General features: G+C 32.8%; 1 protein-coding gene and 1 pseudogene across 2 annotated transcripts in view; one reads left to right on the top strand and one right to left on the bottom strand.

Moving 5' to 3' along the window:
• The window catches only part of RNGTT (RNA guanylyltransferase and 5'-phosphatase), a 235,563-nt gene that overhangs the window by 98,359 nt on the left and 118,695 nt on the right, over positions 1-18,509 (top strand). For both annotated transcript variants that reach the window (XM_011367370.2, XM_011367371.2), the window contains exon 12: positions 16,462-16,530. In XM_011367370.2, coding sequence (XP_011365672.1) covers positions 16,462-16,530 — 69 coding nt within the window. The remainder of the gene's footprint in view (positions 1-16,461; positions 16,531-18,509) is intronic.
• On the bottom strand, positions 10,891-11,006 carry LOC111744372 (annotated as a pseudogene).

An 18,509-nucleotide genomic window follows, 5' to 3' on the forward strand; every position in this document is an offset into this window, starting at 1 on the left:
TCCAACATGTTTATAAAAGGAGAGATAGAAAATAGGCTGCATTTATTTAAAAATAATTATTTTAAGTTATTTCCTTATTATTTCAGTATTTTCTTATTAGATATTTAGAGTGCTACTAAATTTTTTGTTACTAATATTTTGGTAAATATTTTTGTAAATAACTTGATGAACGTTCATAAGTATTTCTTTAGGACAAATTCTGCAGATGGACTTTTAGGTTCTAATCCATACAGCCAGATACACTTGAAAGTTTGCGACAGTATCCACCTCTGCCCGTGTGTGTGGTAGGCAGAATTCCGAGGTAATCCCCAGTGACCTTTGTGTTATTTCCTCTTCTTTGTGGGCAGAGTTTGTAACTTGTTGCTAACCCATAGATGGTAAATGTGCTAGGATATTGTGTCAGTTATCAATTTATTGCCTCAGCTCTGAATACACCCTTCAGTATATGTTGTATGATAACTGACAGAATTCCTTTAAGTATTTTTATCTGGTAAGAATTTTGACATTTTGTAAATAATTTTTCTCAGTTTCTTTCTTTTCATTTTAACTTGTGTGTGTGTGTATGTTTTTAAAACAAGTTTTCAATTTCTTGCATGATTGCTTTTGTTGGCATTTTTATGAGACGTGTTTTCTTTTAAAGCAATACTGTCCAATCAAACTGTTTGTGAAATGTTCTATTGTAATCTCTGCTATCCAGTACAGTGCCTGCTAGCTACATATGGCTACAGAGTACTTGAGTCATGATTAATGCAACTGAGGAACTGGACTTTTAATTTAATTTTAATGTAATTTAATTTAATTTAATTTAATAGCCTCATATGGCTACCATATTAAATAGCACAGTTTTAATGTATATTTAAACTTAATTTGCTGATATTTAAGGTTTTTTTGTGCCTATATCATAGATTTTTTTTACATTTAAAGTAAAATCTAAATTCATTATCTCGGTGTACAGTAGTGACAAATGTCATTAGTAGTGACTAATGATCTAGTTCTTGCCTACCCCGCTGCTCATTTTCTATGACTTTGTCTTTCACTTACTGTTCACCAGTGTTTTTCTTTCTTTTTCTTCCATAGATGATACTTTATTTCATTAAAAGACATTTACACTGTGGTTGGAACTGTTTTCGGATCTTATAGGTGCCTCTTTCTAGTTCTTAGATCATTCTTACCTCTTTAATGAGTCTTTTTCAGTTCTCGGATAATTTTCATCAAGATTTTACTAAGAAAAAATTTAAATATACAAAAAAATTGAAAGAATTTTACTGTAAATACTTACATACTGACCACCTATAGTATATTTTACTCTGTACCTACTTTAACACATACTAATCTGTCTAATGCTCTACCCATCTATTAGTTCAGTTTTTTTGGATACATTTCAAAGTAATTTTTAGACTTCCATTTATCTTTAATTTTAATTTTAGTTTTTATTAGGTTGTTTATTTCTTTGTTGGAAGAGTTATTTACATATCCTGGACATCCATCTTTTGTCAGATGTGTATTTTCCTAACTCTTTCTCCAATTTTGTAACTTGCTGATTCCTTTTCTTAATGGTTGTTATATAAGCAGGTGTTTCACTGAAGTTTAATTTATCAAATTATTTTTCTTTTCTTATTTGTGCTTTTTTGGTGTCCTGCTTTAAGAAACCTTTGCTTTGCCCAACCCAAGGTCAGAAATATATTCTGTTTTCTTCTGAGAGCTTTGTAGTTTTTATTATATGCTGATGCACTTATAGATTGGTTATCTGTTTTTGGTATTTCATCCATTTTCTCTCTGTATGTGATACAGACATAACTTTCTGCTAAGATAGAAAATGTGAAAGATTTACTACTGTATTTCAAGAGCCTAGAATACAACCTGGAACTGCTTAATGAATGATAGAAATTGGTCTGTACTTGATGGTAGATACTGGTTTTGTGGTTGGTTTTTGTATTCATAATATAAAATGCATTGGATTATTTCCAGCTTTTTCTGTGATAAAATAGTTTATTTACACTAATAATGCACTGTTTTGTGAAAGTTTGAACTCAGCTTTAAAATAATTGTTAGGGTATTTTGAAGGAGGAAATTCTTAGAAAAACATGGCTCTTAGGTTTTTACCTTTTTTATGAGTCAGTTTTGTTAATATGTAATTTTTAGAAAATTATCAATTTCATTAAAGTTTTCAAACTTAATTGTGTGTTAGTATTGGACATAATGTTATCTTAAAATTTTTTATTTCAATTTATCTGCATAACTTCAGAATTCTGCAGTAATTTGAGGAGAAATCTGTTCTTGTTTCTCTGTCCCTCCAGTGGTCCCTTGCCCAGGGGAAACCTAGATTTTCTAAATTTGCCCTATGTTTAGGATTAGGAAAAACTGACCATGTATATTTAATTTACTTTTGAGCACTTTTCCTTTATCCCTAATCCTGGCCATTTTAGTTGTTTCTTTTGTAGAGGTGTCTGCCGTGAGGTACTTGATCTTGCTCAGAAGCAGATCATTGCAATTTTCATTTACTTTGTCCAAACAGCACTTATCAGAATGTTTTTAAATTTGAAATTTATCAACCCTTTCCTTTGTTTTTAATTTATTATTTTTTCTTACTTGTAACTTTTTTGCTTGATGGTTTATAATGTAGTTGGTACAGGGTTTCTCTAGGAATTTGGTGGGATTTTCTTCAGGGCATAATGTGTCATCAGTTTTTATAAACATTCTATGAATTTCTTTTGTTCTGCTTGTTCGGTCTGTACAAGAGGAATATTGAAATATTGCAGTGCTATTATATTTTGTCTTTTTTGTTTTTCTAAAATATAAAAAATGTAACACATTTATTGCTTTTATTTCTCCATTATGAATTTTATTATTAAAATAGGTTTTTATGTTTTCCTGTTTGCTTTGAGTTTTGCTTAGTAATATTAACTTGTTTTTCTCCTAATGTAGTTTTGCCAACTATTTATATTTTGTTTAAAATTTTAATATGGATTTTTCTTCTATATATTTTATCTTTTTATCTATTTGTTCTTTTTTGTATTTTTGGAGAGCTTCTAAAAATGTTCTATATTTCACACATTTGCTTTTTAGTATATTTGATTTTACTCCTCATATTTTAGTGTGCTTTTCAGAAATTTATTGAGAATATGAAGCATATGCTTTCTAAAATTTAGTAAATTCTTCCTTAACATGTGTTTTAAACAAACTTTTTCATAGATATACAACAGATATGTTGAAATGTACATGAATCATAAGTTTGCAGCTTTGAAAACGTTCACAAAGTAAACAAACTTGTAAAATTGTCACAGAAATCTAGAATACTACCAGTGTTCCAAAAACCTTCCTGGATGCCCTCTCTAATTTCTATCCCCTGTCCCCTTCTCCCCAGAGATTATCGCTGTCCTCACATTTGTTATAATCGGTATTACATATTATTATCTTTGAATTCTATATAAATGGAATCAAATATCATATTTTGTATTTGGCTTCTTTGGGTTAATATTTGTATAATTCATCTCTTGTTACACGTAGACATAGTTTGATCATTTTATTGCAGTGTAGTCTGAATATACCATAATTTGTTTATCCATTCCATTATTGATAAATATTTGGGTTGTTTCCGTTTAGACTCTTACAGATAGTGTTGCTGTAAACATTTTGGTGCATATAGGTATTTACTTTTAAAATATCTATTACCTGGGAACAAATAATAAACAGGCTTAAATACATGGTCACTTGAATTATTTCCCCACTGTAAGCAGTGGGGAAAGAGTGGAGTCTGCTCAATAATGTTGGGTCATTTGGCCATCCCATCCCATCTCCATTTCTCTCCCTTCCCTTCCCCTCTCTTACGTTGATGAGAAAAATAGGTCTATATGATTCCTTTCTTATTTTTTAGAGCTGTTTTTATTTACAGAAAATCAGTCCTTCCTTCCTTCCTTCCTTCCTTCCTTCCTTCCTTCCTTCCTTCCTTCCTTCCTTCCTTCCTTCCTTCCTTCCTTCCTTCCTCTCTCCCTCCCTCCCTCCCTCCCTCCCTCCTTCCTTCCCTCTTTTCTTCCTATCTCCTCCCTCCCTCCCTTCTTTCCTTTTTTAAAAATAGATTTTATTTTTTAGAGCAGTTTTAGGTTCACAACAAAATTGACTGGAAAGTGTAGAGAGCTCCTAATACCCCCTACCCACTGTGTACACAGCCTCCTCCACTGTTAACGTCATGCCCCAGAATGGTACATTTGTTCAAATTGATGAACCTACATTGACACATCATGTTCACCCAAAGTCCATAGTTTACGTTAGGGTTCACTCTTGGTGGTATATGTTATTTGGACTTTGACAAATGTTTAATGACATGGATCCCTCAGTACAGTATTATACAAAGTAGTTTCACTGCCCTAAAAATCCTCTGTGCTCTGCCTATTCATTCCTGCCTCCTCCCTAACCCTTGGCAGTTACCGATCTTTTACTGTCATTTCAGTTTTACCTTTTCCAGAATGTTGTATAGTTGAAATGATGTAGTATGTAGCCTTTTCATATTGGTGTCTTTCACTTAGTGTTCTGCACTTAATTCTTTCGTATCTTTTCATAGCTTGATAGCTCATTTCTTTTTAGCACTGAATAGTATTTCATTGTTTGGATGTACCACAGTTTATTTTTCTTTTCACCTACTGAAGGACATCTTGGCTACTTCCAGGTATTGGCAGTTATGAATAAAGCTGCTATAAACATCCATGTGCAGGTTTTTGTGTGGACATAAATTTTCAGCTTCTTTGGGTAAATACCAAGGAGCGTGGTTGCTGTATCATATGGTAAGAGTGTGTTGAGTTTTGTAAGAAACTGCTGAACTGCCTTCCAAAGTGGCTGTATTTTCATTCCCCTACCAGCAGTGTAAGATAGTTTCTGTTGTTCCACATCCTCTTCAACATTTGGTGTTGTCAGTGTTTTAGCTTTTGGCCTTTCTAATAGATGTGTAGTGATTCTCATTGTCATTGCAATTTGCAATTCTCTGTTGACATGGGATGTTGATAATCTTTTCCTATGTCTACTTTGAATCTGTATGCCTTGGTGATGAGTTCAGATAGTTTGCTCATTTTTTAATATGATTGTTCATTTTATTATTGAGTTTGAAGAATTCTTTGTATATTTTGGATAACAGTTTCTTATGTGCGTTTTTGCAAATATTTTTTCCCAGCCTATAGTTTGTCTTTTCATTCTCTTGACATTATCTTTCACAGAACAAAAGTTTTTAATTTTAACGAAGTCCAACTTAAATATTTGTTTTCATGAATGGTGCCTTTGGTGTTGTGCTTTAAAGGCCATTGTCATGCCTAAGGTCATGTAGATTTTCTCCTCTGTTATCTTCTGGGAGTTTTATAGTTTTGCATTTTGCATTTAGGTCTATGATCCATCCATTTTGAGTCAAATTTTGTGAGTGGTGTAATAGATGAATGAGGTAGAGTAGAATAGAATGTCGGTAGAGTTGGTAAAGTTGAGGACCTTGGACAGTAGGATTCTAGGTGGATTATCCATATACATGATAGCCAAATGGTGAAGCACATGAAGAAGTAGACCATGACTCAGGTGTTAAAGTTCTTGTGAGTTTGATAGATGACATTGAAAAATTAAGGTTAAGGTTAGAGTAGCTAGTGGATACGACCAGAGGATTAGGACAAAGGTAAAAGGAAAAGTCTTGGAAATAGCTTTAATTGCTATGAGAATGCAGATTCTATAATTTGGCTGGTGGTTATGTGGGACATGTGTTTATTAGTTGCATAAACTCTTCTGCGCCTCTTTCAGAACTTGTCTCTTTCATTCTTCTTGGAGTTCTTTAATCCATGATCCTCCCTCGACCCCCACCTTGCCTTTGTTACTGTATCTGTTAATATGATAGACTCTTCCTACTTGAAATCTTCCTCTTAATGTTATTCTTTTTTCTACAGTTCATTTGAGATGCTAAAAAGTTATTTTAAAAAATGATTTAAATTACTCTCTTTATCTTCTAAAAACATATGAAAAATAGACTTTGGAGGGATGCTTAAGATTAGGAAGAATATGTCTAAATATTAAATAATTTGTTTTAGTTCACAGGTGTTATTAATAATAACAATGGTATATTTCTGAATTAAAATCTTCCAATTTGCTATGTTTGTTGAATTATAAACAAAAGAAAATAGGTTGAAGATATTAAAAGAATAGTATAATTATCTTTATTGAACCCTTTATTGTGGATATAATTTTACCCATTAACAAACAAAATAACAGAGTCTGCTTTTCTTAAATTTATTATGAATCTGAGAAAGAGAAATGTCTGGTCACAAATGATTTTGGAGATCTAAATAGGGTTATCTTTAGAAAAGAATAATGATTAAAATTTGCAAAAGTATATTTATTACTGAATTTCTGAGAGACCAACTTAATTTCATTAAAATTACTCTCAGTGTTTATTATACCAGAGTTATTTTCTGCTGATTAAGGTTTTTGTACTACAATGACAAAGTTTTAAACGGTATGATCATACCCATAAAGAAATGATTGCTATTTTCCTAGCCTTATTTTATCAGTAAATGTGCATTAGTCTTTAGGATGACTTGATTGGTTTCACGTGGATAAAATAACATAAAATAAAATAAAGCTTCTGGTTAACCTGATGCCTTGAGCTTATGTTCTTAATCTATTGACTTTTTTTGTGTTAGTGTATTTGATTAGTATGTTTTTAGGTGTTTAGACATATAATTAGACATGATACTTAGCCTCACAGATATTACAGTTGGATAAGGAAATCAAACCGTTAAATGTTGAATCATCTTACCTCTGTGTAGATAAAATGTTTTAAACCTGATAGGTTATGAGGGCAGGGGTAGTAGGGCTAGACTTCAGTGATTGAAAGAGGTGCAGAGATAGGATGAGTTATTTTTTACATCCAGGGTTTGGTATAGTATATGAAAGAAATAGGCCTAAAAGTGTTTGTACGACTGGAGAAAAAAAATATTGCTACCTCTTATTTTTGATGAGATGACCAGAAAGGCCAAACTATAAAAGACATAAGAATATAGATGTTAGTCCTGTCTAATATGTATGAGGCAAGATAACTATACTTAATCCAGATATATGGCATGAGGAGGTTCAAAATACCTTTACATTAGGTTTGCTGTCTGAGAAGAATGGCATTTAAGTGGAAACTTACATATGTTTAGGATTCCTTTAGGTACATTAGATTAGAGTTGTTTATGCAATAGAGCATGAGGCCTGCATCTCTTATTTGGAAATAATGAGATAGAATCTCCCCCACCCTATTTCTGCCCTTTCCCTTAGACTGTGATTACATCCAGAAAAGAAAAATGAAGTTTTAAATACTTACGTATCTGGGTCACCTTTTAAAAATCTTAGTGTATTGTACCTGACTGTTTTAATAGGATATCATTAGAATAGATTTTATTACTGATTCTAGGAGACTTTTTAAAATGTTATTTTCAAGTACAATCTTGAATGATTCATAGTTTTATATACTTCAGAACAAAAGTTTAATAAATCCAAGATGGTACTATTATTGTTAAGTGCATTACTTTAACAATATCTAAAATATATTTTGCTTAGTCTTACCTTTGAAACCTATTATTTTGTGTCAAATACCTCGTCATAAGCTATGGGTTTCTTCTATTGATTCTATTTATTTCTTTTCCTCATTCACAAGGATTTTCATTTCTTTCCCTATTTTTGTCATTCACTTTTCTTTTTACATGTTCTTAGAATTCTTGGTCTTAGCCTAGGGACTGTGAGTGCACATATATTTCCACATACACTGTAAGCACATGTGTGTACTCTATGAGAATAAGAGGGTGACTCACTAGGCTGAAGTAGGATGGGGCCTTTCTAGGAGAGAATGTAAAGGTTAGTTGCATTGAAGAGAACTTGTAAGAATTTTAAGTTGCACATAGGAGAATAATGACAGTACAGCTAGTGAAAGCAAATATTCCTTGAAGGTGTTATGTAAAATTGAACCATGTGGACCATGTAATTACTTGGTACATTAAATTGTTGATAAATGCTTAACTTTAAGAACTGGAAATAAAATCACTGTAACAGAGTTATATTTTGCTATTTTGTTCATGAAGTAGTCTAGTTATAAATCTTAGGTCCCATTTTTATATGATTTTGAATTTTCTATGCTAGCTTAAAATTGACACAAAGAATAAGGGGAAATGTTATATGCTTTTTATATTGTGGAAAACAAAGTTTATTTCTTAAAGTCTCATTCCATTTTTCTGGTACTTTATTAGGCTATAAAACATGTTTGGTTTACAGATTAATGCCATTTGGTATCTCAGTATGGGTTGTTTTCATCCAGAGATATTCGGTGTCTATTAAAGATCTCATCTGTGGTGGCTAACTGGGTCACTTTACCCATTAACTGACAGGGCAACTCTAGCATCATTCTGCAGTCTGCTACTTCTTGAACAGCCTCGTGGCAATAATGCCCAGCAGGGAAAGTTATATGCTTTCCTGCTGACAGCTATGACTTTGAGGACAGTCTAAATTGTATCAGCTAGAGAGATAGAGTGATAAAAACTTGTTGCAATGAGTTCAGGCCAACTGCATAATCCCCTACAACATTGTCCTTGCTTAGACACCAGCTGTAAATTCAGGAATCCCTAGGAGCACCTTCACTTCAGACCTGCTGGCTACAAATTCTGGGGTCCCCAGGGATTCCCTCAGGTTTGATAATTTACTAGATTGACTCACAGAACTCAGGAAAGCACTGTATTTAAGATAAGTTTCACCGTAATGAAAAGATACAAATTAAAACCAGCTAAAAGAAGAGCCACATGAAGCAGAATCTGGGGAGGGCCCAAATATGAAGTTTCTGGTTGTCTCCAGGGAGTCGTGGACAGTGTTACCTACTCCTGGCTAAGACGTATGATTATACTCAAATATTGCCTACCAGGAAAGCTCACCCAAGCATTTGGTATCCAAAGTTTATATTATAGTTCAGTCACATACTACCTACATGGCTGACCTTTAGTTTCTAGCCTTTCCCGGAGATTTGGCTAATACATTTAGTCTCCACTTCCTTTAGAGATCAAAACTGAAATAGCATGTTCTGAAGCCCCCATCATAAATCATATTATTCGAATCTCCGGCAAGCAAAGATACTCGCATCAGGCAGGACTTTCCAGAGGCCTAGAGATCACCTCCCAGTAGTGGAGGGCAAAGGCCGGACCTCTCTTTTGGTAAAGTTAATTCTTCAGTACACACCTATTCAACAAAGGATATATTTTTGAATGAAATATATTGTTTTGCAATTTACCATAAAAAATCTTAAATTATATTTTACAAATAAATATGATTTCACCTTTATGCTCAAATTACAAATATTTAACTTGTTCCTTGGTTTCTTTATAACTTTTGTCTTTTTTTTCTTGTGACATTCAGACCAGCCATTCATGTAGTTTTTGTTTTTATCACATCACTTATGTATTTATGGCTAAGTATCTGTTCTATTCTTGTATTCCTTGCAAAAATGCTTAATATTCTTCTAAACTAGTAGGTCAGGCTTTTGTATCCACAAAGGAAATATTCACCTATGCTTCTTACCAGCTGCAATCTGGATAAACATTGTGGATAACATTTAGGAGAGGTTGCCCTGGGGGAAAAAAAAGAACTTGTTTTTTCATGTTTTCATTTTACATAACTTCTTGGGATATAGTACATTCCATGTGTATTTTACCTAACCACTACATATTGGCCTTTTTTTATTTTTTAATCAGTCCTGTCACTGTACTATTCACTTTTTATTTAGCACACATTTGTTGAAGTGTGAGCTTACTGAATGCCAGATTATTGTAATAGTTGTTGAAACACTAATAATAAGGGTATAATTCCTAACCTCAGAAAGCCTACAACTCAATTCGATAGACGATAAAACAGGAATATCCTGTAATGAAGTGAAGCACAGAGTTTGAGAATAAGTCAAAGGAGCATGTAACCTAGACTGAGAAGGCGACCCTCTGGTTTAGAAAAGCAGTTAAGAATGTGGACTCTGCAGCCAGAATGGGGTTCTTAGTTCTTTTCTGTGTAACCTTGGGTAAGTTCTAAACTCATTTTTAAAATGGGGATAATAATGGCCCCACTTCTTAAGATTGTTAGGAGGCTAAAATGAGTTAATATATGTAAAGTGCTTAGAAAAGTGCTTGGCATATAATATATATGTTACCTCTTCTTGCTCTTCTCATTTTTTTTCATGGATACATAATTAGTTAGTACTCAGTAAATATTTGACTAAAACCATGAATCATAGACAAAATGATAATTACTTTTCTGTTTCCTCAGAAGTCTTTAAACATCTCTATTAAAAGCACTTACTGTAAAATTACTTTTTTATCTATATTTAGGTCCATATTAACCAGCAGTCATAAACTGGTAGGTTCCAGAAAGTTTAAGCTCATGCAGTGTTTAAAAATATTCAATTTGCTTGTGGATGAGGAAGCCCTCTCCAGTTTGTCATAGTTCTCACTAGTTCATATTGTTTTATATTCAGTTCCGTTCAGGTTCGTGGCCTGGCACCTATAAGCATTTGAGTTTGTGACCTCTACACTAGACTCTGACACTACTTCTTCCAGGATAGAGACTGATTGATTTCTTTTAAATCTCAAACATGATAGAGTGGTTGTCAGTTATTGGCAATAAATGAATGTTTGTTGAATGAATAAATGATGCCTCAATCATGATATTAAAAAGAAAAATTGGAAATCTGGCAAAAAGAACTTTAATTGTTCCATGAGGATGAGTTTACTTCTACTTTGTGGAATTATGAAGGAATTTTGATAAAAATAAGACTAACCACTAAAAACAATAAACTGTATTTTCTAGAAAAATTTTGTTTTTAGATTTTCTTTTTTCCTTTAAATGTATTATTATTATTTATGCCTGCAGCACTTGGTCTTCCTAGGTGGTCGCCCATCCAAGTACTAACCAGGCCCAACCCTGCTTAGCTTCCGAGATCAGACATCGGGCTTGTTCAGGGTGACGTGGCAGTAGACCATGGACCGTGGCTCCACTGGGGCGCAAACCCAGGACCTTTTGTGTGTAAAGCAGACGTGCTAATCACTACACTGTCGAACCATGTCCTGTTTTTAGATTTTCTGACTGGTCAAATGGGATTCGCCAGAATTATTATGCTTAATTTTAATTTCAGTAATATGGGTTAATGAAAGAGCCAATAACAGTATTCCAGAGGCTATTTAAATTTTGCTTAACTCACTTTAATGATATACTGGTTTAGGCATTGTTGATAAGTAATAGAAATCAAATCATTGTTTGTAGAAGAAGATAATGATATTGACCTTCTGTTGAGCAAAAAGGAAGAGTTTTGTAGAATGATTTTGTACTGATTAGAGGAATATTTAGGGTACAGAAACATAAATCTTAAGCTAAACCAGAAATTAGACTTTGGAAATGAAAAAGAATAAAGAGTAATTAATCATGTAAGTGGAAATTTCCATTTTAGGAGGAGATTTGTAAAACTAAACCTTGAATATTAGGGGAGTTATGAAAGCACATGAAAAATCAGCAGATAAAACTACTGTATCGAGTCTTGTCAGGCAATCAGTTGAGGCTATGTGGGAATATTTGTTCAGAATATGTGAGTAGAATAGTCCAGAACAGAAAGATGGAAATAGTTTATTCTTTTCTCATTTAAGAAAAGAATATTATTTTTCTATACTATAATGAATTGATGTTGCCAATTTCCATTCCCAATTACATTGCAGAATTATTTTCTTCATTTGTAGTCATAAGCTGTCATTTTGGTTATTTCTAAAAGGTTCCTTTCTATGCTTCGTAACTTTACAGTTTCCATTTTGTTTCTCATGTTTCTAATTTCAAGCTCTTTTGCATTATCTGTCTCTGCTTTTGCATTTATAATGATTCAGTTTTGAATTACTTCCTGATTCATAGACATATGAAATGTCAGTTCACAGTCAATCACCTGTTATAACCCTTGTCAGTTCCACTAATCTTTGGTCAATGGAAAGTTAACATACCTTCTGTAGGGTATTTATGATGGTATTCAAGTGATGTGATTATGTTCATAGATAAGCAATTATAAATTTTATAAGTAAAGCTTTATGAAATACTACCATGCTTTGTTATAACTATTTGATATATTATTTCTCCTATTTTACCTTTTTTCTAACTATCTTCTAATTTTATTTGGTGAAAAATAATCAGGAAAATTGTAATTCTGAAAAGGGTTACATCCTAGGATATTTAGAATATTCACCCATATTCCACTTTAAAGCTTCTCCAAGGTTATGCAGTTAATATTTTTAAAGTAGGATATCTTTTCTTTTTATTTGTTAGAAGTGTTTTTAAAGATATCTTGAGTAATTAAATAGAACTGTGTTTCTGAAGAAAGATTAAGAGGGAGAAATGGCCAATTACATCATTGTATTTAATATTTTCACTGCTAAATTAAAATTAAGGTTTTATTGGCTTAAGCTTATATTATCATTGGGTCCCCAGTATTCCTAATGCTAACTGTGTTTCTAGCATTGATTGGTAGGCAGTCAGAAAATATCTACCCTAATGAACACTGAATGAAATTTTGTTTTTATTGAGATGTTATCAACCTACAAATTATCTAAGAAAAACTCAGCTTATCACTTCTTACATAAGAATACCAGTGCAATTCAGAAATAAGTTTTACTTAAAATACAGAAGAGGAAAAGAATGGAGTAGTTTAAAAGTATATAGGACATTCTGTTTTAGAATATAGTATCAGAGACAAAATAATTGAGTTTTAAAATTATTTGATATTTAAATTATTAAAATAAAACCTAAACTTTGAAGCCATGATATTTCAACAAAGTATTGAGACTCTTTTTGATCCTTGGTAACTGTGCCTGACTTACACTCTTCTCTCAAATGCTATCCATCATCCTTGCTTAATACAACTTACCCATGTTTAATTAAACCTATTTATAACTCTAGTTTCTCCATTTCTTTGAAATTTTTATTTCAATGATTTTATTCTGATTTAGTCATTTTGATTTTGGCACCTTATCCCTGGCTTTTATTCCTACCTTAAAGTTTTAAATCAGACAAACTGCTTTCTAATCACAACTTCCATCCTTAAAAACTGGTGAGACACTTCAAGACATTTCATCAACTTCTCCACCATCCAGTGAGCAATGGCATTGCCCTCTTCAACAATGTCTGGGTCTTAGCCTTAGGGAAAGTGGTCCTCTTTATCGGGGATATAGTCTCAGCCCAAGTGGCGCCTTCTATCGGTGATCCTAAATTTTCTAGAGTTCTTCTTAGTTTCTTAGGCTGGAAGTCGATAATGATTTGTAACTTCTTTTCTAATTAGTCAATTGGTGCAAAAAATATTCCTATAAGCACACTTTAGCTGCATTCCTCAAGTCTCAATCTTGTATTTTTGTCTTCATTAAGTTTGAAATATTTTGAAATTTTCCTTTTGATTTCTTTTATTTGCGAGTTATTTAGAGTGTGTCATTAAGTTTCTAAACATTGAAGAACTTTCCAGATATCTTTCTCTTACTGATATTTAATTCATTGTGGTCAGAAAACATACTTTGTATAACTTGGACCTATAAATGTGTTGTATGTGCTTGGAAAAAAAGCATTTCTTCCTTTTGTTGGAGGAAGTGTTCTATAATTGTCAACAGGTGAGATTACTTGTGTTCATATTCTTACTGATTTTCTGTGTTTTTAAGTCTTTTCAAGACATCTTTACCATTGCTCTTTGATTCTCAGTTCTGTATTCCCCCACTTTTTCCTTTTTGTATTTCAATTGGAAAAAGTGCTGTATATTTTTTTCATATTAAGTGATTTCTTGCATTTTCATTTTTCTCATTTTTATAGTTTTCATCTCTTTGCTGAAATTCCACATTTGTTCACACAAGTTTTCCACCTTTTCCTTCAAAATGTTAAGGTTAAAGTCTTTGATAATTCCAAAACATGGGCCACCCCTGTGTCTTTGTCTATTGATTGCCTTATCTAATTAATGCAGGTCATTATTTTTTTGCTGTGTATGTTTGCGTAGTAATTTTTCACTGGATGCTTGACATTTTTTTTTCCTATATGAACACTAGAGACTGAGCTAAATATCTTTGTGCTTATTATGGGCATACCTCTTCTTTCAGTTTAATAGGCCTCATTTTGGGGAAGAGGGTTATTGGTTTAATAAATTCTGTTCTGTATTTAGATGGGTTTATATTACATATAGATAGAAAGATAGATAGATAGATAGATAGATAGATAGATAGATAGATAGATAGATTTATATTACAGATAGATAGATAGATAGATAGATAGATAGATAGATAGATATAATTACCTTCAGTGTTCCAGATACTTCAGATTTCTTCAGCAGATGACTACTGTTGGGAGGCTTGGATTATTAAGTGCTTTTCTTCAGTGCTCTGACTTTTAGTTTTCAGTAGGCTCTCCTGGCCTATTGGACATAGTGGTCTGTTTTCCTGCTCTTGTGCTCTCCCTCGTATGTAAATGACTGTTTCTTGTCACTCATTATCTGTCTCGTGGAGACTGTGTGTTTTTCTTAGTTTTCCTCCTGAAGCCTTAGTATTAATAGTGATATTAAGCAGACTGAGCACCTGAGTCCAAGGGATGGATTTTTCGTCAGCCAAACTTTGCCTTGCATAGGTGGGATGTTTTGGCAGGAGCAAGTTTTTCTGCTTGTTGTCAATGTAACATCCTTGGCTGTTTCCGGCTGCTTATATAGCTAGCTACACATGATTTTATGTCATATGGCTTTTGCTTCATGTCAGGAAGGGTCTGGAAAGCAAGAGGTTTTTAATGACTGTGAGACTTTCATGTTTGTTACCCTGCCCTCAGTCTTTCCTGTGAATCCTGTTAGAAGCCTGGGGAATAGAGCTAGCGAATGAGTTTGGATTCGTCTTGTGTTTGGGGCTTTCAGGTATTCTAAACTGTTGTACTAGCACACACTTGGTTTTTTAAGAATTGATCAAACTTCCAGTTGTTTTCTTTGTGCTCACTTTGATGGCTCTCATTTTCTCTTATGCGCTCCCATAGCTAAATCAGTTCATATGTCTCATCTTCCTTTCGAGGGGCTTGGCATTCAGTTTACCTGGTTTCCTGGAGACCTCAGCCTTCTAGTCGCCTTAACAAAAGCTATGATTTTATAGATTATCTTTTTTTTTTTATTATTGTCAGGTTAGAAATGACATTCTCTTGCCACTTTATACATTGTAAGTGAAAGTGGAACTTTCCCTTAAACCAGCCTTTTAGAGATAACTTTTAAAGGAACTAATCAAGATTATGACTATAGATCTATAGAGTGATTTAAGGGGGTAAGAAACTTTCCTAATGTTCAGTTGGCACTTGTAACTTGGGATAACATCTGTAGTGACAGTCTCATGTGCAAATTGAAGTATACTGTAATTCAGAGACAGCAGTGAAAATAATGGTAACGTGTTAATGACTTAAGTATTGGCTCTAATAATGAAGACACTGATATATAGAAGATGCCCATAACGAGTTGGGTAAATTTTCTTTTAAGAATTGTGACTGCAGGAAAAAAATAGTATTTAAATTCCACATGTTATTTTTACATATATGATTTCAAATATGAATAAATAATAAATTATACAGTATTAATGACATTTTAAAATTTCATCTCTTCTCTGAAAAACTCCCCCGCTAAGAATTTTACCTCCTTTTTTATGCATCTTATTCATATAGTACATGTTACAATACATTTAAATTCTGTAAATTTTAAATGATGATTGGAAGACCTATGTATATTTAAAACTACTTGCTCGGAACTAATTGGGCCTATATCTCTGCTCTTTAGTAGATAAGGGACTGAAAAAACGTTCATTTGTATTTTATATTGTGTATCTTCTGTAATGCAGTTCTTTGCTTGAAAAAATATAAAGACAAAAACAAGAAACAAAAGTAAGACAAAAAAAAGAAAACTTAAAAAATTTTCTGCTTTAGGGTTTGGGGAAAACACAGATAATGTTTTTGCATTCCCCATGTCTGAGCTGGCTTGCATACAGATTCTCAGAGGATCACTCTACCCCTCCACCTGCCTGTCTCCTTTGTTGCATATATTTATTTTTTATTCATTTATTACTTCCCAGAGTTTCTGCTTTTACTTTGTCTTGGAGTTCTGTCTTCCTTTGGTGCTGGCTCAGCAATGGATTTAAAAATCTGTTTTTTAATACTTTATTCATCATATTAGTTGTTGTAGTTGACTATTGTTCAAGATATCTAGCCTGCCATGGAATGGAAATCTTCATATATTTAAAAAAAATATATTTTACTATATTAACCCATATCCCTCTGGATCACTCCCTCCTCCATTTTGCATTTCAGCGTTCAAAACTTATATATTAAGAAGTTTTTATAAAGCTTATAAAAAATTAAAATACTTTATTTGATTATTATATTATTATATTTCTAAAAATATGTATATTTGTTTTATAGCTACTTGAAGGAAACTTTGCCAAAGAAGTCAGCCATGAAATGGATGGACTTATTTTTCAGCCTATTGGAGTAAGTTCATTTGTGGGGTGTGTGTGTGTATGTAGTGTGTGTATATACGTATGCGTGTGTGTCTGTGTGTGTCTGTGTGTGTCTATACATACATATACATGTATGTATATGTATATATAACACTTTCCACAGACATGTTTACTTAAGATTGATTTCTGCTGTAATTACTGCTTTTCCTTAAAATAAATTGTTCATTGTAAAACATTTATACTAAATATATATAATAAAATGAACATTTTTGCTTTTCACTCAGCTTAAGAAATAAACATGGCTGATAGTTATTCTTCAAGAAACTTAGTTTTTTAATATCTTTAATTTTCTTTTTTTCCTCACAAAATGAATGTTAATTTATGTTCCTTTACTAGAAATCTACTAATAATATTATATAAATGCTTATTTCTTTATGTAGGTCAATATACCTTTAAGTATTAATATTTCTAAAACTTTATTTTACTATGGATGAGTAAATTAAAGAGTTATTGATACTTGAAGAAGATAACAATTCTTTGAATGTTTATTCCATGTCAAATTTCTGAAACTCCTGAAGAACTTTCACCCACTTAACGGTTAAATCATACATTTGGAGTAAGTTTTGTTTTACTCTAGCAGGGTTTCTCAAGCTCAACACCATTGACATTTTTGGCCAGATAATTCTTTACTATGAGGAGCTGTCCTGTGCATGATAGGATGTTTGGCAGAATCCTTGGTCTGTACTTACTATATGCCAATATTACCTCTCCTTCTCACACCCCCAGGTTTTGACAACCAAAAATATGTACGTTAACTGCCTAATTTCTCCTGGAGAGCAAAATTACCTTCACTTAAGAACCTGTGCTCTGTAGGGCAGTGTTTCTCAAAATGTGGCTTGTGGACAAGAAGTGTTAGCACTACCCAGAAAGTTGTCATAAATGTCACTCTCCCCAGAAGTACTGACCAGAAACTCTGGGAATGGAGTCTAGCAATTTGTGCCTTAACAAGCTCTCCAGATGACTCTGATGCATGTTCAAATATGAGAACCACTACAATATAGGTGTTGGATTTCATGTGTTATGCCTCATCATATGCTGCACCTTGCCCTCACCAACTCTATCCTTAGAAATTAGGATATTAGCTAGTTGTGAAGTTACATAGAGAGACATCAAACTGGGTACCTGGAGAAAAGGGAAGGGAACTAATATTTTTGAGCAGTGTATTAAACACTATATTATATATGCTTTACATATGTAGTAAACTGTGCTCTTATGCAAATTTAGGTATAATGTGATATGTGATTGGCTTCTGTCTTCCTCCCAGTCTCCCTTGCCAAACAGGTAGAAGGAAAATCCTCTGTGGTTGAAAGAGGCAGAGATGGAGGAGAGTTAGAAGCTCAGGATAGAAATCGAAGAAAATGCTGTCTTAGAAAGGTGGAAGTTAGACCTTTGAGTTTCAGTATTTTCCAGGCCTGATCTCCTTAGATTGAAAGAAATAAATTCAAAATATAATAGTAATTATAATAAGTTTTATTGTTTAAACTCATGGTTCAGACTCATGCATATGTGAGATTTTGGTGGTATGTAAAAATAGTTGCCTGACAAATAAGTGAGTCTCTGGTCTAGTATAGCCAGTTGATTTATTAGTCAGTTGATTTATTAGTTTGTTCTGGTAACCACTTTTATTACAATGATTTTGTAATTGATAACTGGTAAGGCAAGTCTCCCTGTTCTTTGCTAGGATTTTCTTAAATATTTGTGGACATTTGGTTTAACATGTAAGTTTCAGGATCAGTTTGTCAGGTTACCCAAAAATTCTTGTTGGGAATTTAATTAGAACTGCTTTGAATTTAGATTAATTTGGAGAAAATCCATGTTTTTACAATGTCTTCTCAATAAGGTATAGCTTTTTTTCAGGTCTTTTTCTATTCTTTAATCGAGTTTAAGTTTTTAAATTGTTGTTAATCTAATTCCTAGATATTTATTTTCCCCTTTTATAGTAAATGGCGC

This window comes from Pteropus vampyrus, unplaced genomic scaffold, assembly GCF_000151845.1.
Source record: "Pteropus vampyrus isolate Shadow unplaced genomic scaffold, Pvam_2.0 Scaffold133, whole genome shotgun sequence".
In the NCBI taxonomy this organism is placed as follows: Eukaryota; Metazoa; Chordata; class Mammalia; order Chiroptera; family Pteropodidae; genus Pteropus; species Pteropus vampyrus.